The sequence below is a fragment of the Phoenix dactylifera genome, chromosome 8 (assembly GCF_051530095.1).
Source record: "Phoenix dactylifera cultivar Ajwa chromosome 8, Ajwa_hap1_PhDact_Kaust_v1.1, whole genome shotgun sequence".
NCBI classification, from domain to species: domain Eukaryota; kingdom Viridiplantae; phylum Streptophyta; class Magnoliopsida; order Arecales; family Arecaceae; genus Phoenix; species Phoenix dactylifera.
The window spans coordinates 17,420,890-17,447,136 of NC_143197.1; the positions used below are offsets into that span (position 1 = coordinate 17,420,890).

A 26,247-nucleotide genomic window follows, 5' to 3' on the forward strand; every position below is an offset into this window, starting at 1 on the left:
AGTAGCAGTAGTTGTTTGGTGCATTATATCACGTTTTAGTAGGATCAGAAAGGTGTATTAGAAAACGAGAGATTTGTTGGCCAGCTTCATGGTTAGAAATCAGAGTTTCACGTTACTTTTCAGGAGAGATTGATATAAACACCAGTCAGACCCATAATGGAAGATACCCAGATTTTAACAGAGATCTCATTGACACAGTTTTCTTCACCATGATATCATGATTGCCAAATGTTCTACAGGTCCTTGGCCAATGCCACATTTCTGCAGGGATACCCAATCACAATCATGGCACTCGCAAAGCTGCAGATGGTTTCAAATTTTTCAGCAGCTTCGCAGATTCCATTGTTGATGGCTTAAAGGTTGTTAGAAGATTCAGAGACTGCATGGTGAGGATTCCGACGTTAACAGCTCATGCGGCCACCAATGAATCCAGATCCTCTCTCCCTGCATTTGCCCTGTGCTCATGCCGGACCCTGCACACTGCATCGACCGGGGCTCATGGAGGCTCTGATTCAGCATGCAAGGCCAGGCACAGATGATCTGCAAATGGCATGATCACCTCCTGCAGCTCTAGCCGCAGGATGCGAAGTTTTTTTTTTTCTCTCCTACATGATGTGGGTCAAGCATTTCTGATACAATATCTGCCTGCAAGTGATAGCAAATTATAGAATGCTCAAAAAACTTTGTTGCATGGTTAGTACAAGACAAATTATTTCATTTTCTGCAAGCAAAACAAAGTCAAGGTGTTTCATCGTGCGCGTGTTGGGTTGGGAGGGACGGGTTTCTAATTTTCTTTAAAAGTAATCCACCAGCTCATTTTCACAAATTTATTGACAATAAAGAGCAGTTCATGCTGAAGATTAACCCCATCATAACTTTGTTTCTCCAGGAACCAGGACTGTGAGAGTAATTGAAATTGTTAAACCTGTTTTTTCACAATTGTATCTATATTGCCTATTTCTATCAGGCTCAATATGACTGTATTTTTTTATTGAAATGTGCGGGAAAACCCACTAATTTATCAGAGAACAATAAGACTATATTACTACGATACAAGTTAAAATTAGTTATAAATAAAACAAGGCTGATAACAAGAACCAGATCTGTATTAATAAATAAAAAAACAGAACCTATAATAATACTTATCAGGCATTCTTACGGGAAATTCTTTTTAGCTGTTGAACTTCATTGACTTCATTTATGCACTGATAGTATGTAGCTGACAAACTTCAAGCCCCAGATACACTACACCCTTGAATGAAGATTTGAAAAGAAGACAACTTCTATGCAATATGCATGATCACTACTGACTACCTCTTTGAAAGCAGCTAAGGCATCTGAATAATACAGAACACAACCTCAATGCGGCGGTAAGTAATTGAAGGTGCTTATACACCAAACATATTTTTCATCATGAGCCTCGAATAAGTAGAAACAAAGGGCCTCCAGCACATTTTGGAGTAAGCCATGAAATATTCAAGAAAAAAACATCCGGTAGGGATACTAACACCTTCTTAGCGGATAGGATGATATTGCGCTGAGATTCTTTTTGGAGGGAGCTTGCGCAGTATGTACAGAACAAGACCCGAAGGAAGAATCTCGGTCAGCTGATTTATACAATTAAAGGTTTAGTACTCAGAAAACGCTTAGCCATCATCTAAGAATCCTACAGACTATGTATGTAATTTACCATATAATAGAAGAAATTCAAAATTGGGTGATCCAAAACATCTAGAGATTCACTGGAATCAAATGCAGATAATCCAACCTGCAATCAAGAACAAATACAATGCAAAAAGTGATCAATTAGTGAGCTAGAAAACAATAGGAGAACAGCTTTACAGAACCCTTTGATGCAATCATTTTGTATAGCTGTAGCATTTTTTTGCCTTTTCTGGGTAATCTCTAGGTGTCTTCCCTTGAATCTAATTTGAAACGAAAACATCTAGCAGTTGTTGGCCTTACAATCTATGCTGCAAGTCAACCATAATGGAATATTTGAAGTGAAGAAATCTGAATGAACTAAATATGCTACCAGATTCATCAGATTTATTTGCTTTTAGGTAATCTCCCATTACTTGAACAACGAAATTTAACCCTGAAAAAGACGTAAAAAGACTAGCAGCAATCATGAAGAATCCAGTCTTCACCAGCTGGTGAAGATTTACACTGACATTCTTTTGTTTTCTTTTTTTGGTAGATCCTTCCAAGCTTATATACAAGAGTGATCTTGTATACAGGTGAACATCTGTTTACCAGATATGATCTTGGTTCCACAATGCTACAACTAAGTTTTGGGTAAAGAAGACGAAGGCAGGTTTCTTTATTTTCAAAATTTAGTCACCGTAGCAACTACACTGAAGGAAACAAGGAACAGTTAGTGTCAAAAAAAGTTGAATTTTATGGGGTCCTACGGTATCTTAAGTTTAATTAATCAGCAATTGAGCATGCAAGTAATTGACCGTCTAATCTCTTAAAAGATTGTAGAATTCTTCAACCTTCTACTATGGTGTAATAGCCTAGATTTTTTTGGGCTCGTGGGCTGTCTCGGAGTGGCCAGGCCTAGCCTTTCTGCATGCGTGGCACGTGGTGAGAGCGTGGAGGAAGACTCCTTATCGGAGTCTTCTTCCTCCCCGACTCCAACGAGGAAAAAGGGAGTTTGAGGGCTCATAGAACATTGGCAAATCAAGGATTTCTGCCTCAGTCCGACGAGGCACTCCAGGCCGGCCCACGAGCCCAAAAAAATTTGGGCTATTACATTCTTCCCCCCCTTAAAATAATTTCGTTCTTGAAATTAACTTACTTAAGGCTCAAAATTTGAAAATACTCGACTATTATTTCATCCTTGAGCTCTCCAATAGTCTTCCTCTTAGAGTGCCTGCTCACAAAATTTTGATATAATAATTATGACATAAAAAATCATAGCATCTTAAAACTTGATCCTTTCATCTATACTTCATAGCAGGTTCTCTTGATCTCTTTCAAAAAAACACCAACCTTCCAACCTTGGATTTAAATGCCATGATATATTTTTTCGGCCCAAGAAATTAATTGCTCTTGATTAATTCCACACAAAGATTATAATTGGCTTAACAGAAATAAGAAAAAGCATTAGCATCAAATGCTCTTCATAATCTATAATCCTCTTTCTTTTCTTAACTTCGCCCATGATTTAATAATTAGACTTTTATTCTAGGAAATCCTCAAACCCCTTAACAATGTCAAAGCTAGGAGTAGGGGATCTATGTTAAAATATTTCATGTCCAAGCTTGACCATGGAACCATCAATCGATTAACGTTAAAATTGAAATGACCAAAAATAGGACCCACTGGTGAAAATTGCATAGCTACCTTCAGTAGCCAAAGAATCACGTATTCTCCTTTCCTAACTTAGGTCTTCTATCATAATATCTTTCGGATCAAAGAATTAATGTCCCTAACCAGTTTTAAAATAAAGCAGACCGCCATACTTCCGCTGTGCACTCTGATCTAACCCAAAAACACTATAAGGCCACTAAATAATTTCTGACCAAAATATCATTTTGCATTGGGACTAAAAAATTAAAATTTTATTTTCTTTTCAGTAGAACCATAGCAGAACCTCTAAATCTTCTTGTTCTCAATTTATATAGAGTGTACTTACCATAACTAACCCTCAAGCCATTAGTCAAGTTTAAGATCACTGAATGATCTCCACAACCTTTTTAGAATCCAAAATATCTAGGTTTAATTTAAAGTGAATTAACCTTGGATTCTCTCAGCATTTTGATGACAATCTACATTGATCTTCCTTCCAAAAGGATTTACTCCAAACTCAATGGGTTAGAAATTTCTAAGCCAATATCACTATGAGTAGAATTAACTCTATTAATCTCCAATTCTTTCTTCACCAAGATTCTTATTATTTATCAGCAATACTATATTTGATAACTCATGTAAGCACCTCTACCCAATATGATATTTTACTAGTGACTTCATCAACAATAACAAAAGATCCATGCTCAAATCATAAACCTAGACTTGAGTTTAATTCAACACATCCAATAGCCTCCAATAATTATGAAAAAAATCTAGTAGCCCGATCCAAATATAAGAAATCAATTTACTAGAATTCTCCACCAATTTGAATACTCTATGGCCTTAAAAATTAAATCCACCAATAGAAATACACCTATTTGTAGTATCCAAACATAACAATTCCAAATATAATCCACATATAGATTTAACCTTGAAGGACATTCCTTTCTAATATCATGAAAAATCTTTCTTAGCTCACTCCAATACTATGACAAATCCATGCACAAACTCCACTCTAATAATTAGCAGCAAAACTAAAAGTGCAATCACATCTACACCCAAATCAAGTTTGAACTTCTAGGTCATTCAAACAACATCTAAACATGGTATAACTGACATGCCATGGTTAACCTTCCTACACTTATCTTAGGTCAAACCTCTCTTATCATGATTAGAGACAAATCATCCAGTCTTTTTGTACTCATCGTAAACCAAACCCAATACATACATTTTATCAAAATGCATAGTGATCTTACACCTAAGCACTGAATCTATTTCTGCTACTTTCGTCATGTCCCAAGTGATCATAACCTCAAGATTTGATACATTTCTATCACAATCCCTAGTGATATTTAAACCTATGCTCGGATACCACTCTGTCACAATTCCCAATGATCTTAAACTTAAGCTCTGATACCATATCTGCCATGCCCCTAGAGATCATAACCTTAAGCTCTAATACCACTTCTATCATGCCCCGAACCCAACACCCGAGTCTAGAACGCGACACGGCCACACACTCCCTAAGACAGAGCCTTAGACCTAGAAAATATGCTAGACTTGAGATGAACAAAATTCACACAATGCTAACAATTATAATTAAATCATTCCACTAATATTAAATTATCAACTAGTTTAATTATAGATTTTTCGATGTCCATCGGTATTAATAAAATAAGGGAAATAACTAATTGATGACTAGCTGTATGAACTCCATGTTCCTCCCATTCTAACTATGCCTCCTGTGACTCGAAAAAAAAAGTAAGAAGAGTATGAGCTTTTCCAGCCCAGTAAGAATTCTAAACCACTATACCATAAGTAACAAGAAAATAATCAATTAACAATACTAGATAAATGAATATCGTATCAATACTCAGAAAGCTCATAAATAATATGCACCTAAGTTCTCATTATCTTTTCAAATAAGCATATATATATATATATATTCAAATATAACCAATTGTTCAACAATAGATTCTTATATTATGTCATCCATTTCTTATTAACTTGATTTTCAAGTTTCTCGTTGATTAACTTCCGACTTTGGACTAACCAAAATCATAACCCAATTCGAGACTGCAAAATCCCACATGTAAACCCATGGTGGCTATCCCCATGTGTCAGCCAATGGCACTATAAAGATTCCATGCATAAGCCCGTGGAGGCTATTCCACCCACAAGCTCATGGAGGCTATCCCCATGTGTCAGCCTATGGTGCTATAAAAATTCTATGCGTAAGCCCATAGAGGCTATCCCACGCATAAGCTCGTAGAGGCTATCCCTATGTGTCAGTCCATAGCCCTATAAAGATTCCACATGTAAGCCCATGGAGGCTATCCCATGATAGGTTAGTCCAAAGCCGAAAGTTAATCAATGAGAAACCTAGAAATCAAGTTAATGAGAAACTGATTACATGACATAAAAAACTGTTGTTGAATAATTGGTTATATTTGAATATATATATATATATATATATATATATATATATTATGCTCCTTTGAAAAAAAGATAATGAGAACTTAAGTGCATGTTATTTATGAGCTTTTTGAGTATTAATACGATATACATTTATCTGGTATTGTTAATTGATTATTTTTTCATTACTTATGGTGCAGCGATTTGGGATTCTTACTGGGCTGGAAAAGCTCATACTCTTCTTACTTTTTTCTAGAGTCACAGGAGGCATAGTTACAAATGGAAGGGACGTGAAGTTCGTATAGCTAGTCATCAGTTAGTTATTTTTCTTATTTTGCTGATACTGATGGACATAAAAAAATCTGTAATTGACCTAGTTAATGATTTAATGTTACTAGAATGATTTAATTATAATTGTTGGTATTATGTGAATTTTATTCATCTCAAGCCTAGCATATTCTCTAGGGCTCTGCCTTAGGGAGTGTGCGACCGTGTCGCATTTTGGACTTGGGTGTTAGGTTCGGGGTGTGAGATATGGTGTTACAAATAGGCAATTCTCAAGCTAGCCCACCACAAAAGCATTGGCCTGGCTTGGAGTGGCTGAAAGGTGAATTCACCTTGATCCACCCCCGAACTACAAATCTTGGGTTGTTTTGAGTAGCTCAACTATGGTTCATGTAGCCCGGCTTGAATCATGATGCCCCAGTACCACACCAGGGTCAACTTTTATGAGCCAAGTGGTACATAATAAATCATTGGTTCCTTATACATTGCTTCTATTAAGCTAATTAGGAGTAATTTCATTCATTGGCTAAATTGATTAAGATATTTCTCATTGTTAAAGGCTAGGCTCAATACTAAAACAAGGTAGACACACAAGTCTGATGTTTAAATCTTCGATGAATGGATTCGAGAATGTACAGTTTGTGGAATGTTCAAAGTGCTTTCAAGTACCACATTAGGTGATATGTTTTGAAGACTAACTTACAAGGCTCTTCTAACTGGACTTTTAGATTTTAGTCCTATTTAGGTACAATAGGACTTATGAAAACATCTGAGAAATACCTTAGCATTTGGAAGTTGAAATTCCGAATTGGAGCCAAAAATTGAGATTTTAAAATAAAGTTAGGTAATCAGCTTTTTATTCTTGAAGAAATAGAATCTTACTTTTATTGAATTCAAATAGGGGATACTTCCTTCCTTATTTATGGAAATGAAAATAAAAGGAAGGTGAGGACATTTACTAAAATGGGGTTACATGTAAGTAAGTCTTCTTCTATTTGTTAACTATGGACATATTTCTTGTTTAATAGTCTATTTATTGAAGGCTTAAGCTTGATTGACTTACCCTAACACCCAGTTATATAACCTAAGAAAATTAGCTTTCTTAGGCAACCGACCTACATAGGCAATTGACCTCGTGGTGTCATTTGTGAAGGACCCACTTAGGTGGTGGGGAACCAACATAGTGAAGTAGGCCCCACATAAATCTGAACCACCCCACCTTGCATAGAAATAAAGGCAAGGAGGGAAGCCAAGGGGGAGGGAGGAAGGTTAGTTTGGCTAGGAGGAGAAGAAAAGAATTTGGTTTTTGCATGATTAGGTAAGTCACTCTCACCATGTCTTAGAATTTAAGATTGCTTAGTGTTTAAGTCCCATAAATTAAGTCTCGAGTTATGTATGGTTTGAAATATTAACCATATGGTCCTTTTCTATGATTTCCCTGTATAAGTAAACCTATCTCCATGACCATGGATTTAGAATTTGGTTATTGAATCCATTTGATATAATTTTATACATTATTTTGGATTCCTAAGCTAAATCATCTTTTCCAAAAAGCTATGATCTCCCTCCCATGTAACCTTTCCATGCCTCAAATTAAGTCGTGTTTTTGGAGCTGCTTCTTTTGAATAGCCAATTCTAAACCTAAGAGTTTTATAAAACTACAAAAAACTTCAGGTTTTAAAGCTCAGAATGTATTCATGTTTTGAATTTCTACTTGGTTTGAAGTTCATATACTTCAAACCTAGGAATTCTTTTAAGCTTTAGGACTGTCCAAAATTGGCTTCAGCTCCACATTTTTTTTTCATGATTCAAGACCTATGATGTGGCAATGACTTTTGCCTTGTTCGTTCTATAAAAATTTGGTACTTTATCAATTTGAAGCTACATTTAGAATTTAATATGGAAACTTTGAATTTTCATGAGATTTCAAATTAATATTTTGGAACACATGTATATATGCACTATAACTTGAAATTCCATCTCCTTTTGAACTCCTATATCAGATACATTCATTGGCGCATATTATATCTATTTTGTAAGGCATTTATAAAGTTTATAGATTGGAAATATAACAAAAATGAAAAACTTATTGGACCCCTAGCTTGGTGTATCAAACTCATTCAAATTATTTATAAGGATATAGGTGGATGCTTGGACAGACAGTATATGTGGACCTTGAGGATTTTATATGGTCTTATCCAGTTTACCTGTTCCCTAGTGAGCATTTATGTGGCCTCTTCTAGTTCATTGAAGAGGATTTTTTGTCTCTTAGTCTATAGTCGGTATTCATATGACCTCAAGGTATAAGTGAAACTTTCTAAGAAAATATGAAAATTACATGAAATACAAGAGCTTTTGAAATACAAATTGTGTTTTCCCATTTGACTTTGAACATATATTTGACTTGTGATTTTGTGTAGGTTATTTGGATACTTTTCAAAACTTCAGTTTGAACCTGTTGTGACATCTTATTTTCTTATTGAAAACTTTGCTTCTGGGAATTTCATAACAAAATAATTTCAATGAATTTTGACTCCAGCTTATCGTTGACAATTTGATCATTTTTTATGTTGAAGTCATGTATTCCTGCAGACACTTAAATTTTTTGATCATGGTAAGGGTTTACTTACTGAACTTTGTAGCACACTTCAGTAATTACACAATTTCCAGAGTGATTAGTAAGAGATCTAGTGCACTTATTGGAGGAAGTTACCCTAATATCCAGGTCATCACTCGAGCATCTTTGACCTTCCATTGAGCCAACTTCGTAGGATCCGTAGGGGCGGATCATTTCCATCTATATGACCCCACAAATCCTTCCCTGTGACAAATATTTGAAACTAAAATTCCCAGGCAGAATAGTTCTTACCAATGAATTGGGCATTGAAAGCATCAGAATTGCTTGCTGACATGGTGAAAGAATGCCATCAATTCACAACACAGCAGCACAGGAATAACATAAGGATTTTCAAACAGCACAGCACCAAGAAAACCAGAAAATCCGAAAGACCAAGAGCACTAGAAAACATATTGCAGCAGATCCAGAAAACACGCTGCAGAGAAAGCTGAAACCCAAGAGCCCTAGATATCTAGGACTAAATACCAAAGAAAGCTAAAAAAATTAGAAAACTCAGAGAGCACAAATGGCTCTGATACCATGTCAATTTTGCCAAATGTCTCTCAATGTGAGAGTGCCTTTCATTAAATAGAAAACTATACAGAGATACATCCCTAATTTTGTGCTCCTACCAGCTATCATATCTCTCTAAATATGGAAAGATACATCCCTGATTTTGTTCATCATATCTCTTTAAATATGAGAAGATACATCCCTGATTTTGTGCTCCTACCAGCTATCACATCTCTCTAAATATGAGAAGCTATTTACGGTAATTATTATACAGATGTGCATAGCTCTTACTTTACAAATTTATGGTTGTTTTGTGCGGCTAATTTGTGCATGTAAACTGCTAACATGCGTGTCTAAAACCCTAATGGGCTGGGCCAGAACACACCCTAATGGGCTGGGTTAGCACACGTCTATCATACTAACAGTACCAATCTAGTTTCTGGTGGTTATTGTTCATGCTTATTGTAGCATGAACAATATCACATGAACAGTACTGCAATATCAAATGAGCCCATCAAGCTATCAAATAAGCTTTAAGAACCTCTATCTCAACTCTTGAATAAAAACTAAAAAAAAGAAATAAAAGGAAAGTAGAACAAATAGAGAACTAAAATTAAATATAAGAAAATCATTAGTCCTGCAGCACTCTAATACATTATGACTTGATGTTGGATCTCCATCACCTACAATGTCGAAGTTGGATAAACTAATTGAACAGTCTTTTAGAATAGAATGATCTCGAGTCTTCTTTAGTGATCAGAAACTCTCAAGTCTTTGTAATTGATGTTAAGTAAAATAAGAATAGCACAATGCGTAACATATGACATGATTACCTCCTATTAATAAAGTGACTCAACAATAAATAGGACTAACTTAAAAAGAAAATAAAGATTCTTTTCATATGAAATATACTACAATACATTAGCTCATAACATTTATCCTGCAACTAATATGCACCTCACTGTTGTTTCCTGATTCTCGTGAAATGAAACTCAATGCTTTTGTAAAGTTCATACTAGCAAAACAAGAAAGCAAATGTTCATGTATTCTGAAAAATATACTTACCACAATGCACCTTATAAGGAAGCAGGTGAAACAGATTGCTGTAACATATCCAACCTGCAAAGTAGTCATAGATGCCAGTTTCACATAGGGCCTTGCTTCTACATATTTTTTCCAGTCACTCATATATGCTAGAGTTGGAAAGCAATTATTTCAGATTCACAGAACTGAAATGTCATGATTTAGATAAAAATAATTACCAATGCTTACACATTTTGGCCCAATCCATGTTTTTTTAATTTTATAACAATCGAAAAAGCATACACTCCTTATGATATTTAGGAATAATCACTTCGTACATAAAAACCAATTGACTCCAAAACTAATGATATATGATACTCAATATCAATATCTATTTGATAAGAGTTCACAGATTATTTCATTTGTTTGGCAGAGAAATAAAAGAAACAGATGATGAATAATAAGAATGAAAATTCGCAATCATATAATTGATACCATATCTACGGAACTATTTAATGATGATAGCAAATTGTTAATAACAAACTAGCAGCGTAAATTACCTAAAAAATCGAAAAAGAAAAAGAACAAAGGAAATAATGAAAAAGAAATGGTATCAATCATAAATAAGTAAACCAAAAATAGGTCCTCATTCAAGACAAGTTTGGGATATACAAAATCAAGCCTTGGTACATGCTGGGGCCAGACTTGTAGATCTGAAGTTATCTTCACTGGATCACGGCCAATGCCAGCCCAGTCCAAGCCTGACCTGTATCCTGATAATCCACAGAAACTGATAATCCACTCAACCTGCTGACCAGGACCATTATCAGGTCATTTAATCAGTCAAAGCTGGTGAGTGCATAACATGTGCTTTCATAATTGGTGAAAGCCTGCTGCGGCCAATAAAAGAGAGAGGTTATGACAAGATATAACTTGTAACAAATGTTGCCAAACAGTGAGTTCATTTTTGTGCAAAAATATAATCAAATCATACTCGGGGTACTATTTTAGGAAGAGTAAAGCATTAAGTGAATAATTGCTTGCTCTTAATTCTTTTTCAGTCTTTTATTTGATTTTCCATATTCTAGAGCATATCAAGACAACAAACTGTATAAAAGCACAGCTACTGTCTTCCAGTGATAAAGAAGACGAATAATGGTAGTTGTTTATTTCATCATTATAAGAGATCAAGTCAATTTAATATGTAAGTAATCATAAAGAATCACAGACCTCGTGCAGTTTCTTTTGTCGCCCCTTCGATTCTATTGGGAATCGCCTCAGCATGACAAACAGCCTGAGGCAAAAATCAAACATTACCATGAAAAATGCCTGCATCAAAGACAAGTGATGTTCGGGTCCACATGAATACCTTACTAAAATCTTTACCTTCCTCCATATATCAAGAAACCAAGTGCAGCTACAAAAGACACAACTGAAAAAGGAAAAGGCACAATTGTGAAATGAACAATGAATACTATATAAGGAACCTTTTAAGCAGTACAACTGTGCATGAAATCAAAAGTTACCTGCCATAAAGATCTTTCCAATAGACTCAACAACCTCATTGTCATTTATCCAGAGATATATCCATATACAGATCTGATCCACAAGTGATCAGTGTGAGCACCATTTTAAATTGCAAAGTGTTTCACTAATAATGAGTTTTAGTTTTACTCATTCAGGTTTGGAATATTCTATCAACTTGGCTGCATTTCTGTGCATAATTTATTTATTAATATGTTGCATATAAAGGTCCTTGGTTGTCATCCTACGAATAAAATAAATTTATAAAATGTGGCAAAATTTCAACTAGCATGAGTACGGTTACATCATGATAGAGACAATAAAAGGATTAAAAGTGACACCAAGATTGGACAGCAATGACAGTTATGTAAGCAGTCAATGACCATATTGAAGCTATCAAGTTCCATCATGAATTTAAGATTAGCATTAATGTAAGAGCCATTTCCAGAAGTAAAGTTAAACTGCCATTACGAACATATGGATCCTATCATAGGTAAATATTTTATTATTATTTTAGGACAATTTCCAAGCACTGTCAAATATTAGCTAATACACTGGCCAGCAATAATTATTTTTAAATGAGAAAGATACTAACGACCTTCAACTAGTATTTCCTTAAATAGTTGAAACTTAGTACAGAACCAGCCACAAGTTCTTCCCTTTTGTACCTCTCTATGCTCCACTCTGACAAAGAAACCTCTGCTCCACAACACTTTCCAGTTTCCATACATGACTTAACAGAGAACTGGAGTTGCATTCGTGGAGATACTTCTATAATCCCCCTTCAGACTAGCATCTACTAACTTAAGTATGCCCCCTCCTTTAATACCCTTTCATTCTAAAAGAAAAATCTGATAAAATTGTCTGTCTAAAAGCTCTTAACAGGATTCTGTGCCTGGAAATGCTTTGTCTTTTCACAATCTATCTCATCTAGAAAACTGGTACATTTTCCACGTTCATCATAATTTGTTTGGAACCGAGTTAATGTATATTTGGACTTCAGTCTTTTCTGCCTCCCCTAACCTATCAGTAAAAGACAAGTAACATTTTCCTTGTTATGATAACACCCTTCTCTTTTGAGCAAGCTCCTGGTATGGGGTTTATCATGTTAGTCTAGCAGGTAGCTAGACTAATTCTAGCTACCAGCATCCACATCTAATTTATATAGGACGGATCCTTTCTGCCGGCAATATCACGACTCTTCGCTAACTTAACCAGCCTGCCATTAGAGTTCTCTTTCAGCTGCAAATCTGCTAGTATATTCTCCTTCCAACAGGGTCCGCCACACCAGTACCAGGACTCATACCAGCTGGCGACAAGTTTGGTACAATACGGGTTTCTACCGTTCCATGCCTAGGCATACTGAAATAGGGAGAGGGAGGGGAAGAGGAGAAGTAGAAGGAGGAAGACAGGAGGAGGGGAGGGCGAGAGAGAGAGGGAGGGAGACAAGGGGCTTACTTGGGCATCGGTCAGCATCGATCGGCATCAGTCAGCATCGATCGACATCAAAGAGGAGCGGGATGAGTAACTGAGTGAGCAAGACAAGCAAACAAGCCACCAATGACAGACGTAGCAGAACTTTGAAGCTCCGATCATGGCAGAAGGGGGGAGATATAGGGAGAGAGGGAGAAGACAGAGAGAGAATGGAGGGTCGGGGGACATTAGGGGGTTGGGGAGGTTTTCAAGGGACTGAGCCGTCTCAACCACTCGAATCATCCTGGTTCTTGACGGATCTGGTTTTAGTACAGTCCGAACTACCAGATTTGGGATGGTTCAGCATACCGTACCATCCAAAGATTGAGGAAGAAGAAACTATTTCATTGAATGAAACATTAAGCTGTAGCACTAGTTAGTCTATATAAGAGCCTTCTTTGATGCCTATATCATCTAATAACCAATAGTAGACCACATATGACTGGATTAGTGAAGCTTATGCCTTCACATAAGCCTAATCAGTCAGTTAATCCCAAAAATTTGCACACATACTGGTAAAAACAATTCTGAAATGACAAAACAAATACCTGAATGATATATACCGCGCAATTAATGAAGATATATATGAATTTTAGCTTGTCTGCCGGAAGACTCCTTGCCTGACAATAAATTATTTTTCCATTAAAGGTTAGAATGCTAAAAGAACCTGTCTTCAGATTGCATATAATCACTAACTAACCTCCTGATTACTAATATGAATTCAGAACTGTGCTTCAAACTTACCTGATGATATATCTCAGCCCAAAATAGTACAAGTAGTGTGTATGTAGAAAAAAACAATATTCCAGGGAGGTCCAATAACACAAGAGTACATACCTGTTTGCAGCAAGCATCAGTTCCCAATCAAATATATACTTCAGCAAGAAAATTTCAACAACAATGCAGGTTAATTGAACAATGAAACAAAGTTTACAAAAGAGTAAAACATTTGTTTTATAGGATCCATTCACATGCGAACATTTCGAATCCATAAAAATTTGTAGTAGTTAAAAGAATTAAAGGACATCACCAGAGGATTGATAATAAACTAATTTTAAAAAGTACCAAGGCATGGCTAGCCAACATAACCATTTGACTATTTTTAAGATCAATATTTTTCCATCCTATACATATAGTGGAAAAACAATTTAACTTATTGGTGTTAAAATAAGATGCAAATTTTGTATCATGGAAAATAAATTGTATAAACCTGATAGAAAACAAAAGATTAAAATCAAAAATTTAGATGTACATATACACCCCAAAAGATCATGGAAAAAAAAATAGATTGTAGTATAACTACAACTGTCAAGTAAATTTTTCTCCGTTTGCCTCCATGTTTCCATGGCTCACATGCTGTTCTCAGAAAAGCAAAGACCTAGAAATCATGCCCCACACTGAGACCTCTTTCCAAAGCTGTAACACACTAACTCTCCTCAGTCACTCTTATATATTAGATGGATCAGTCACTCATAGTCATCCATCAAATGCTCTCCCCTTTATTATGTTGCCATGTGCACCGCACATACATTATAAAACTAAAGTGTTGAGGTCTCCTTGTCTTTTGGTCCCCATGACTCTCATATAACCAAAGAAAATTGCAGCCCCATGCTGCAGCCATCTCTTTGCAACGAGATAGACTCTCCTCCATTCCTTTTAACATTAGATGAGATCTCAGCCATCCTTCAACTACTTCCTCTTTATATTGCAATGTGCACTGCACATTCTACATTCTAGTCACAATTAAAAGCTGAACCTATTCTTTAGCATGTCTGAGTTTATCTATTCCTCTTTTCCATGCATGCAATATGATAACAGGGTAAAAATTAGCAGCAAATTTATTTTCCTATCTCGAAGTATCCCCTAAAACTTTATCAAATTGCTCAAAAATTTTAGCTTGTAAATTTCTACAACCCAAGTTGAACTTGAGGATCAGACATATTCAATTTGTGCATTAATATTGGAAAAAGAGATGCTCACTTCAACAGAAGCCACAGAAAGCAAACAAATCTAACATAACATTAGCAATTGCCTCATTATTTTTCTTAGGTTAGAGTGTGATGTGGTAGAGTTCGATAAGTATAGCATGTGTGCTCAGAAAGAGGGGGTGGGGTTCAGTCAGTGGGTGGGGTTTGTTTGTTTCTAAGGGATCTTCCTTTCCCCTTCCGCATCCAAGTTCATGCAAATGTATTCTCCTGACTTGATATTGCACATGTCAGATAAAAATATTCTATTAGCAATAACTAAATTTCCACAGAATTTCCTTTAGGACAGCAGGGTTAGTATAGAAATGAATCAACATCATCATGCACATGTTAAGTCAATCAGCCTCCTCATCTTTTTCTCCTAACAGTCTCAGCTAAAGGATAATCAGTTACCTTTGCAATACAGGTTGTAAATATCTGTTGTTGGATGTAACAGTCTCCCAAATGCGGTGATCTCAAAGCTTTAGACATCATAAATAAGCCTTATGATTGTATTCTTATTTTATAAAGAACAAGATTCATTTAAGTATAAAATTGAAAAGTGTCATTTCCAATGATCATAGCAAGATTGAAAAGAGTCTTTCCAATGATCATAGAACATCATGCATTAAGGCTTCTAAAGTCATAATGATTGAATTCAATATAAACCATTTTTAAGAAAAGAATCCTGCACCGAAATTATTTATCAATAAAATAAATTAATAAAAATTAAAATAAATAAAAACAATTTAGATATTATTATAATTAACAAGCTAATTTTTAACCAAGAAAGAATTTAATAAATAAAAATAATTAATAATAAGTCTTCAGCCATGTAAGGACTTAACTAGTGGTTGGTTCTGCTACCATGGCATAAGATAGTATCATTTGCAACATGACTTTTCAAAATATGGGGATCTCCCATCAATACCAGATAGCTTGACTATCAGTTGGTCCATGTCAATGCATACTAGCATATCAAGATATCACAAAGATATGCTTCAGTTACTTGCACAAAATTTGATATGCTTCAATTACTTGCATAAAATTTATGGCTTTCTCTCAGCTGTGATTATTGATTAAAGCTATAACTTGCACAAAATTGCAAACATATTAAATATAAAAAAATCATATAAAAGATTGATTATGTAAGAAAGTGTTGATGGGGAGTTATTCATAAATCTATTCCATAAAGATATTAAAACCCAGAAGCGTGTTTTACATGCGGACCCATGCGGACATGTGTTAGTCTCAATCATGTAAAAGGTAGATCTTAGATAAATATATAGGGCCAAGAAACATAAATAATACCTTCCAACTAGCTTTTTATGTAAGATCCTAGATTTTCATAAATGGTATCAAAGTGGAACTAGTCAATAGCCTATGTAGACTAGGGGTCATTACAGCACAGGCTCCTTTGGGGCTAGCCACTGAGCTAATCATGGTGCTTGTGATTAGATTTTGATTGGACTAGCAAGGATGCTACGGCTCAAATGGAGGAGTATATAAAGACCCATGCAAGCATGTATCTTAAATTGGGATAGTATGTGATTTGTAACAACCAAGGTTCACGATACCAATGCATACAACTACATGCCGACATACCATACTGTATTACCGAATTGAGGGTCGGTATGTGGGGCATATCAAGTCTCGATACGCCAAACTCAACACCATATCAGGCATACCAACACCATAGTAACGATCAAAGACCTCATCCAAAAAGGCTACTTAAAAGGTAATATTTGGATTCCTTAACCCTCACACTTGCACAAGCTCTCACATACTCCTATTTGAGCTTTGATGTCCTCACCAAGCAAAAGGTCCAAATCCATTCACATTTAATAGCAAATACCATGATCAACATGTGGCCAGCTCTAAAAGATTTGTACTGCAGTGCCTCCTAATCCACATTGGCTATGACCTAGTTTGCTCTGTATCTTGCCCAAAAGAGCTAGCCGGAATGTAACATTTGGATTCCTTGCCCTTGTATAAGTACCTAAGATCTCCCCAATGAACAAACCGTATGGAAGTAAACACAAGCCCGCACAAGCTCTCACTTTGAGTTCCTTGGCCTTGAATAAGTACCCAAGATCTGGACTGATCATAGGATAAGCCCAGTGTTTGTGATTGGATTTTGATTAGATTTAGATGCCTAGCCAAATGAGAATGCCAAGGCTTAAATAGGAGTATATAACGAACCATGCAATCGTGTCTTGAATGGAGGCAGTGAAGATTAGAACCCAAGATCTCACCAAAAAGACTAGCCAAAAGGTAATATTTAGATTCATAGCCCTTTTATAAGTACTAAAGATCTCTCCAATGCACAATCTATATGGGAATAAGCATCCGCTCGCATGAGCACTCACATACTCTCCCATTTAAGCCTTCTCATCCTCCCCAAGCAAAGGGCCCAAAAAATTCAATCAAACCTAATAAAAAATACCACAATCGGCCACGATCAGCTCCAAAAGGATCTGTGTTGCAGTGTCCTCTAGTCTACATAGGCTATGGACCTAGTTTGCTCTAATATCATTTGTAACGACCTAGAAAAGGCAGAAACTCGCCAAAAAGGCTGCTACAAGCAAGGTTCGCCATCTCGATACTAGACCTCTTACCGGTGCCACACGAGCATAGTGTTGGTTCGGTACAAAAATTTTTTGGCGTGCCGAGTGTCAGTACGCCACCCGTACAGAGTGTCGAAACTGAACCGGTGCGGTATGGTACGCCTCGTACTACCCAATTTAGGCTGGTACGATGTACCTTAGCTAGAAGGTAAGATTTAGTCTTCTTAGCATCATATAAGTACCGAAGATCTTTCCAGGGTACAATCGATGTAGGACTAAACACAAGCCCACAGAAGCTCTCAATTTTGATTTCTTAGATCTATATAAATACGTTAGATCTCCCCAATGCATAACCAATGCAGGTCCTCACATACTCCCCCATTTAAACCCTTGCATCCTCTCCATGCTAAGAGTCTAGATCCAGTCAAATCCAATCACAAACACCATGATCAGCCAGTCATCAGCTCCAAAAGAGCCCATGTTGCAATACCCCCTAGCCATACATGGGCTATGGACTGGGTTCACTAGGATATTATTTATAGCAATTCAAAATGTCACTCAAAAAAGCTAACCAAAAGTTATTATTTGGGTTTGTTGGCCCTGCATGTGGACTCACGTAGGCATGTGTTTAATTTCACTCGCTTTATAATGGATAGATCCTGGGTACATATACAAGGCTAAAGAACCGAAATAATACCTAGTAGCTAGCTTTTTGGATGAGAACATGGGTTGTTGTAAATGGTATCAGAGCAAACCAGGTTCATGGTCTATGTGGACTAGAGGACAACCCAGCACAAGCCCTTTGAGGCTGACTTTAGGCCAATTATGGTGTCTATGATTAAATTTGATTGGATTTGAATCCTTGACTTGATGAGGATGCTAGAGATTAAATAAGGGATGTGAAAGGACCCATGTTGTAAAAGCCAAGATCTCTCTAGAAAAGCTTAGCTAGAAATTATTCGGATTCCTTAGCCTTATATAAGTTTTCAAGACCTTTCCAACACACAAATGATATAGGCCAAAACATGCGCTCGTACCAGTTCCCACACATGTATTGGAACTGGTACTTGTTTCTTTTAGTAAGTTAAACTATACAAAATTTCTCCTTCATCTCAACTATGTATATCAATTAATATATTTACATTCTCATCCACAACAAAAGGAAAATTATTTTTTTAAAAAAAAAGAACTAGCAAGCATGATGATGCCAACTCCATTTGCTTTACTAAATAATTCGAAGGCAATGTGTCCATGTGGATGAGCACCTCACCAACCAAATTCTAATTAAGCAATCTAGACTAATTTTACTAGATCAAACTATCTTAAAACAACTTACTCTTGGTCTGAATAGAAAAATATCGGTGTGAAATCCAAACACAACAGCACGTACTGCATCCAAAAATCCACAATCAGTAATTATGAAATGAAACAAAGACAAATAAATAATCAAGAAGCCAAAGCCACCTCCATTCACAACAAAATTCATAAAATGGAAGATCTTCTGAGTTGTCCATCCATATTCAGGGACTCGTAGCTGAATTCGGATTAGTTGAACCTGAAGAATATAATAATAATTTGATCTTTGAGTTTAATAGAAACAAAAATTTTCTTGCAAGAGAATATATCATTTCAAATATGTAGAAATAAGCACTCAAAGCTAACAAGCGAGAATCCAACAGTAGAGACATAAACTATGGTAAAGAATCATCAGTATCCGTATCGTATATATTGGTTGCTGCAAGAGTTCCTAGCTTTTTCTAGCCTTTCAAAAGTTATTCTATCATAACTCTTCATTCACTTTTTGACAAATCAATACGGTGATCTTCAAGCTAGTTGATGCAAAAATCATTCCAGACAGCCTACGCTAAATGATGTGGATTCACAATTGTAATATTTTATACTGCTTAGTTACATGATACTTCACACACATCAAGGCATTTAAGTTTGCTAGATGCTTCATAAAATGCCACACATTACTCAAACTAAACACAAAACTTAATGATTTTACATGTGCATTATGCTAGATTAAACATTGACCTTCTTATTATATTCCTGAAATCGTACAAGCTACAATGTGATTATATCACCGGTTTATTCATTCTCTAATCCCCCTTTTAGTATGGAGAGAAAAGACCTTTTCTGAAAAGGATGATGCAAATTTCCAGATCATCAATGAGTTCAATGAGATTGATTTTATGAAGAGGGGGGTAAACAAGATTATTAAAGATTATCATGGTTTAAGAAAATGCCAAAATTGGATGGTATGACCAGTACTGTGCCATTCTAGTGCACAACAAGCACCGAAACAGGTGCTAAGATGCCAAAACAGCTATACTAATACGTTCCAAGTGTATCGATTTGTACTAGTACTGGTGCATACTAGTGCATGCCGGCATTAGTGTACCAGTTAGTATCAATAGGTTTTCAATTTTTTGGAGGCTGTCAGTTTTGGTTCCGATGAAAAAATAGTACTGGTTTTGGTATTGGTATTTAAAACTTTGGAGATTATCTTTAATATCACATGAAGTGGATTGCAAAATAGATAATGGTATCCAAACTGAAGTCCAAATTAGCAACACTGTAAGGTACCAGAAAGACCCTCATGCAACCTAGACAACTTAATGTGGGCGCCAATTCTGCATGTTTGCCAAGTGTTCAATGCTTTAATCACCAAAAATCTCAACATAGGAAACTTCCATACAGTACATTTTGTATAAATGAACAACAATGTATATATCTTATACTGATAACTAGCATAGTCTAACTAATCAATAGCACTCCTTTTATTAAATAAGCCTTACATTCACGCACTAGTAACATTAAAGCAAAAGGAGAAAATGATTGACACTTCATTAGATGTCTAGGTGCTTTACAGTTAGGAATTCATGTATCATCAACTATGACAAGGCAGTATTTGACCACCTAATCTTGCCTCAAAGTTTTGTTACCATATACTTAGAAAAATGTACATACACTAGATTTAATGGTGAGGAGGGGGTAATCCTTGGTCTACATGTAGATGATATACTGATTTGTGGCACTAACCTAGATATAATAAATGAAACAAAATCTTTCCTATCTAGTGATTTTGAAATGAAAGATCTTGATGAAGCTAATGTTATTTTTAAAATGAAATTATTCATAAATGAAAATGGCATGATGCTAAGTCGATGTCATGATGTTAAAAAATGCTAAAAAGATTTAATCATTAGGTACAGTAAACTGAGATTATATTGCTTATAACAAAAAATGTGGAACCGTCCCGAACCGCCCGGCAAACTAGGGGAGGGGGGAGAGGGAGAGGAAAAGAGAGAGGGGAGGGCAGGAAGGGAGAGAAAGAGGGAGGGAAGGCCACCGAAGGCCCGCAAAGGGTGCCAAAGAGGCCCCGAAGGGTCGGAGTGGGGGCTTCGCCCTCCGAACCTCCATTTCGTTCAAAATAGGGATTTGTCAGGGCCATTTTTTTATTTTAATGGAGTTTGCTAACTTTATTTAAAATTTTCAAAACAAAAAAGAAGCCCCAACAGACCCCTGTTTCGAACGAAATAGGGGTCCAAAGGATGGAGGCCCCGCTCTAGCCCTTCGGGGCCCCTCCAGCAACCCTCCCTCCCTCCTCTCTCTCTTCTTTTTTTTTTCCTTCTCTCTCCCACTCCCTTGCCCTCTCTGTTGTGTCGACACGAGCCCAACATGGGGGTGTACCGAACCGTGCCACCGGCCAATCGGTATAGGGCCTGGTACTGGCACGGCATACCTTGGCTTATATAGCTTGTAGATTAAGTAAATATATTTCTAGGCCTAACCAGCCATTAAGTGCACTAGACAAAGTATTAAGGCCAAACTCGAGTCTAATGATAATGGTCTCCATTATACTACTGACTCTAGGTTCTTGAACAATGTGTTTAGTTGTGGAATAGAATTTGGAAGGGGTGTCCCTTATACTATTGAAGGGATAGGCCTATTTCGTTGAATAGGTCCATTTTGATGTTTGTTTGAACGAATAAGTATATGGAATAAGTGGAGGGAATAGGGTGCATCAATACATATTGAACTTTGCAATAGTTTGGATTTTATCACAAAGACCAAATTGCCCTCTCACTTTTTTGAGTATTTATAGAGTGGATAAGGGCCAAATAGTAATTGAAGGAATAGGGGCAAGCCCGTTCTATGATTTGTCTATTCCACTATTTTGGTGAAATAGACTTATACCACATGCACCTACTTATAACTCCTCATGGTATGCCCTTTTTGGCATTTGGCAAGAATATCCCCACATTTGGGGGGGATATCCCCCCTCCCACCTCTTCTAGAACCAAACACCACCACAGAACATAGTGATGCTAACCACTCTCAAAGTCAAATGATAGAATATCTAAAAGTAGATATGTAATCACTTTAGTTGTAATGTTGTCTCTTGGAGACCAGCTACGCAAAATTTTATTACTCAGTTTGCTATAAAAGTGGAGTTAAGGCTTAAGAATCTATTAACATATCTCCCATTATCGACCAAGCCAATTCAAGCCTTATCAGTGCACTACGATAATTAAGCAAATATAGGTAAGGTTAATGGGGGTTGAATCAAAATATTATTGTGTTAAGGATCAAAAGGAAAATAGTATTGCTGCTTTAAATTATATTAGATCTATTAAAAATATCACAATTCCTCTTACTAAAGGGAAAGTGCAAAGTCTAATCCAAGATATGGTAAGGAGGATGAGATCAAGACCCACATTTAGTCACCAAAACTAGCAACCTAACCTATTGACTAGAGATCACAAGAAACAATTTCACTGAATAAAACAAGCTGATGATTGAGTACTAAGAACATAGAGTTAGTTTAATTCCATATACCCATGGCCATGATTTTAGTGCTCGATTGCAGTGGTTAGGGAAAGAGCTTAAGCTTTGAATGAGTTTGAGACAAGGTCTGTCGTACAGCCCCGTACCGCTAGTACTAAGAACACTGAGTTAGAGTTTAATTCCATATACCCATGCTCATGATTTTAGTGCTCGATTGCTGTGGTTCAGGGAAGAGATTAAGCTTTGAATGAGTTTGAGGCAAGATCCATCGAGCGGTACGGGGCATACCGTACCGTATCATGAGAAAACTGGTATGAAACTCAATTTTGAATTAGTACAAGCCCTCTACCGCCCCGTATCACTCCGTACTGAGGTGCATATCGACTTGTACTGGGGCATACCGAGGTGCATACCAACCTATATCGAGGCATACTGAGGTGCGTATCAACCCGTATCAAAGCATACCGACCTGAGGCGTACCAAGATAAAATTGAGAAAAGTGGTTACTATTTTGGTACATGATGCGTACTGTACCGAACCAGTAAGGTATCGAAATGGTACCCGGTACTAAGATTGCGGAACTTGGTTTGAGGCCCATAGTTTTAAGGTAGAATGTGTGTTGCAAGGCATCCTTTGTGAGCTCATAGCCTATGGGAATCAAGGTGATGCTCTATAGTGCTTATGAAAACTGTGATACATGTGCATGACCATTAAGACATAGCTCAAACTATGTATCATGTAAGTTCCAAGCTCAAGACAAAAGTCAGTTAAGACCTATGTGATGGAAGCTTGTCAATGCCAGATGCAGGTTCAAGTCTAAAAGACACGTCATCAAAAACATGGTATATAACATTGCTCAATTATTTCCTTTTGCAAAAAAAAAGATGGGAATTGTTAAAACTTGTTTAATAATTTCATTATTAATGATATTTATTATTTTTAATTATTTTTAAATTTCTTTATTTGACTTATCCTAGCTCATTCTTTTATCCCATTGAGACTTTTAATGTTAGCCTAGCACACCCATATTGACCTCTTGATTTAAAGGGGAGTGGATAATATGGATATTATAGTTATGGCTATTTATCTCAACTATCCTCATTATGAGTATGAGAGAAGGCTTTCCCAGTTACAATACTATTTTTCCATCTAGAATACTATTTCATCTCTTGAGCCTTCTATTTTTGGCTTGACTACATTTTTTCCATCCAATAAACAATTTCATCTCTTCAAGGCGATTGCTATGCATAGCAATTGGATCAGCTTCCTCGCCTGAGTGCAGTATTCAACAAAGTAATTGTTGTATCTTGGAGTAGGACTGCTTGGAACCCATGCCTAACCATTGTAGTTAGTTCTTGGCATGTCACTCTATACAGGCAACAAACACCTGACATCTAAAACTTAACATGAACTTACTTCTGCAACTATGCCCACAATCTCGCACACATTACAGCTTTCTTGCATAACTGACCTCACCTCACTTAGCAAGACCGGTCCGCACTAAAAGCATTAATCCACATCTGGCATGATGAGAAGTTTGAAGCAAGAAAGGTTGGTAAGCTTTTTGCATTCTACCCTTTACTTTTATAACTTGGTTTTATAAGTTTATGATATCTACTTATTTCTTCTCTTATACAATTGACTTTCCAATGGATACGCTTTTTTCTCATCCCCTTAATAAAAAGCCGGTATTGTCATTTCCAGTGTTTCATGTTTTCTAATATAATGATTTTCTATAAACTTTTATTAAAAAGAAACATCTGGACCTATAAAATCTCACAAACTGACAAAGCTTCCTCTTAAAGCATCAATATAATATTTCTAGAATAAGTGGAACAAGATTACTGTATCCCACATGAATTTCTCACACTTTCCCTTTCAAGCAATCACACAATAAATTTCCTAAACAATCAAACCAATATTTCATGATAAGCAGCAGAATTTTTGGTATCCCATATAAGCTTCTCACAGTTTCTCTTTCAAACAGTTGCGCACCATAATTTTTCTAAAGACTTGACTAATATTTCAGGATAATCAGCATTCTTTTGCCGTAATCCACATGAATTTCTCACTTTTTTTTTTCTTTCAATCAGTCACATACAAATCCCCAAACTAAGTACAACCAAGAGATGTGATTAAATTATATAGAAACATAATATTATACGAATATATACTACCAGCGTCCATGAATAAAGAATATGTCGATGAATTCTCACAAGTTACAACAGATCCATTGCATTCAATGAAGATGCGACAGCAGAACCTAAAATATGACAGAAGCTTTTCCTCCTAAACCTAAAAGAATAAAGCAAAAGAAGTCCAGCCTATGACAGAACGGAAAAAAAAAAAAGGAACTCTGCAAAATCCAGTAATACTGATATCACAAAGCCACTTCACCAATGGCAGAGTATGACATCAAAAAACAAAGTCCAAACAAGAGATACGAGTCAACTCTAAAAATAACATATTATTCATGGGCAAGAAAAAGACAACCAATGTCAACAAACTCATTGTTTCCAAGGAAAATAATGCAGCAGAACAGAATTTGAAGACAACGTATTCATTCTCCTTAGACTAAATGATGGAATCCAAAGAACTCCAATTGATGACAGAAAGAGACAACCTTTCCAAATGTTTCCAACACATAAAGCCATTCCAGTAAAAAAAAAAAAAAAGAAAAAAAAAAGATACTACAGAATTAAACTCATAAAACATCCATAGATGAAAAGGACAGAGGAATAACCAGAGCCACGGCCGAGACGACGGCATAGGCGGCGCAGAGGAAGTAGAAGATCACATCCTGCCATTTGTCCGACTCATTAATCTCATCCCACCAGGACCTCAACGCATAGGCCTCCTCCCGAACCCAAAACGATTCCCTCATCTCTCTCCCTTCTCTCCTCTCCCCTGTGTGCAACGAGCGAAAAGCAAATAAGGTAGGAAAATAGAAGGAGAAGCCTCTTCGCCGAGGGTGACCTAACGGTCTTGTCTTCCTTCCTTTCTTCCCTATGTTTCCATCATTACTCTTTACCTACTCTTCTTCGGGCGGTGGGACGGTGAAAGCGAGCGCGAGGCTGCTGACTGGGCGCTGGCGTTCGACGATCGCGACCGGATTTGTCCCGGTGCCTGTCGGACACATCGCTGGTGCGGCCTGGCGCTGCATGGGGAGTGGGCAAGGAATGCACTGCAGTGGACACGCATCTTGATGGACGATCTGCTATTGGGATTTCGTTGCACTGCTGAGATGTCCGATAGCCAACGGATCTAATCCTGGCCCGGGCGGAGCGATTGACGGCGGACGGCGACAAAGTTCAGGAGGAGACAAACATGCACGGTACCTTTCCTGCTTCCAAAGTGAATGCCATCCCCATGCGTTCATACTTCAATAGACCGCAACAACTGATGGCAGTAAAAAGTGGATAACATCTGGAAACAAATAGTCCGGTAGGCTATGTTGTTTCCTTTGCCGCACATTATTTCGAGGCTTTTTTTTTAGAATGGCTCTGAAGCTATTTCAGGGAGACTAACCTATATTTTGCATTTTGATGTTTTTTGGCGTGCTCATATCTGACTGTCATAAGATGCCGGTGCAAAAAAAAAAAAGATAACGTTTAATTCTGTAAGATCTTAAAATTTTTGAGATTCTTAATAAATTAAAAAATATTTTATCCCGTACTTGCTGTTTGGTAAAATATGGGATCTCACTTGAAAAGCTTAAATGTTAGAACTCCAACTCTTTATTGATCTATTTTATTTAGTCATATATTGAATGTAC

At 36.6% G+C, this 26,247-nt stretch overlaps 1 protein-coding gene across 12 annotated transcripts; it reads right to left on the reverse strand.

Annotated features, from left to right (window-relative positions):
- Window positions 1-89: 89 nt before the first annotated feature.
- Window positions 90-25,841, reverse strand: LOC103720929 (tobamovirus multiplication protein 1-like). Of its 12 annotated transcripts, none has more exons than XR_015968039.2 (12): window positions 25,216-25,831; window positions 19,015-19,233; window positions 13,892-13,984; window positions 13,696-13,767; window positions 11,677-11,749; window positions 11,537-11,582; window positions 11,381-11,444; window positions 10,823-10,957; window positions 10,193-10,246; window positions 1,691-1,768; window positions 1,160-1,607; window positions 90-645 (listed from the first exon to the last, which is right to left on the reverse strand). XR_015968039.2 is itself a non-coding variant. In XM_088702929.2 (12 exons), the coding sequence occupies exons 1-11, from the start codon at window positions 25,354-25,356 to the stop codon at window positions 1,515-1,517; spliced, it is 1,068 nt and encodes a 355-aa protein (XP_088559055.1). In that variant the 5' UTR covers window positions 25,357-25,835; the 3' UTR covers window positions 90-645; window positions 1,511-1,514. The 12 variants fall into 12 exon arrangements, 10 of the variants coding, with proteins under 10 accessions (XP_088559055.1, XP_038974875.1, XP_088559058.1 ...); XM_088702929.2 differs by having other exon boundaries at window positions 1,511-1,607; window positions 25,216-25,835; XM_039118947.3 differs by lacking the exon at window positions 10,823-10,957 and having other exon boundaries at window positions 1,511-1,607; window positions 19,015-19,067; window positions 19,143-19,233; window positions 25,216-25,818.
- Between the last annotated feature and the right edge of the window lie 406 nt (window positions 25,842-26,247).

Bases quoted from the DNA above. Each gene is read 5' to 3' on its own strand.
- LOC103720929 (XM_088702929.2), bottom strand. From the start codon at position 25,356: ATGAGGGAATCGTTTTGGGTTCGGGAGGAGGCCTATGCGTTGAGGTCC. The intron at 11,583-11,676 runs GTAACTTTTGAT...TTCCTTTTTCAG, and splicing joins TGGAAAGATCTTTATGGCAG to TTGTGTCTTTTGTAGCTGCA. The intron at 10,958-11,380 runs GTCTGTGATTCT...CCTGGTCAGCAG, and splicing joins GACAAAAGAAACTGCACGAG to GTTGAGTGGATTATCAGTTT.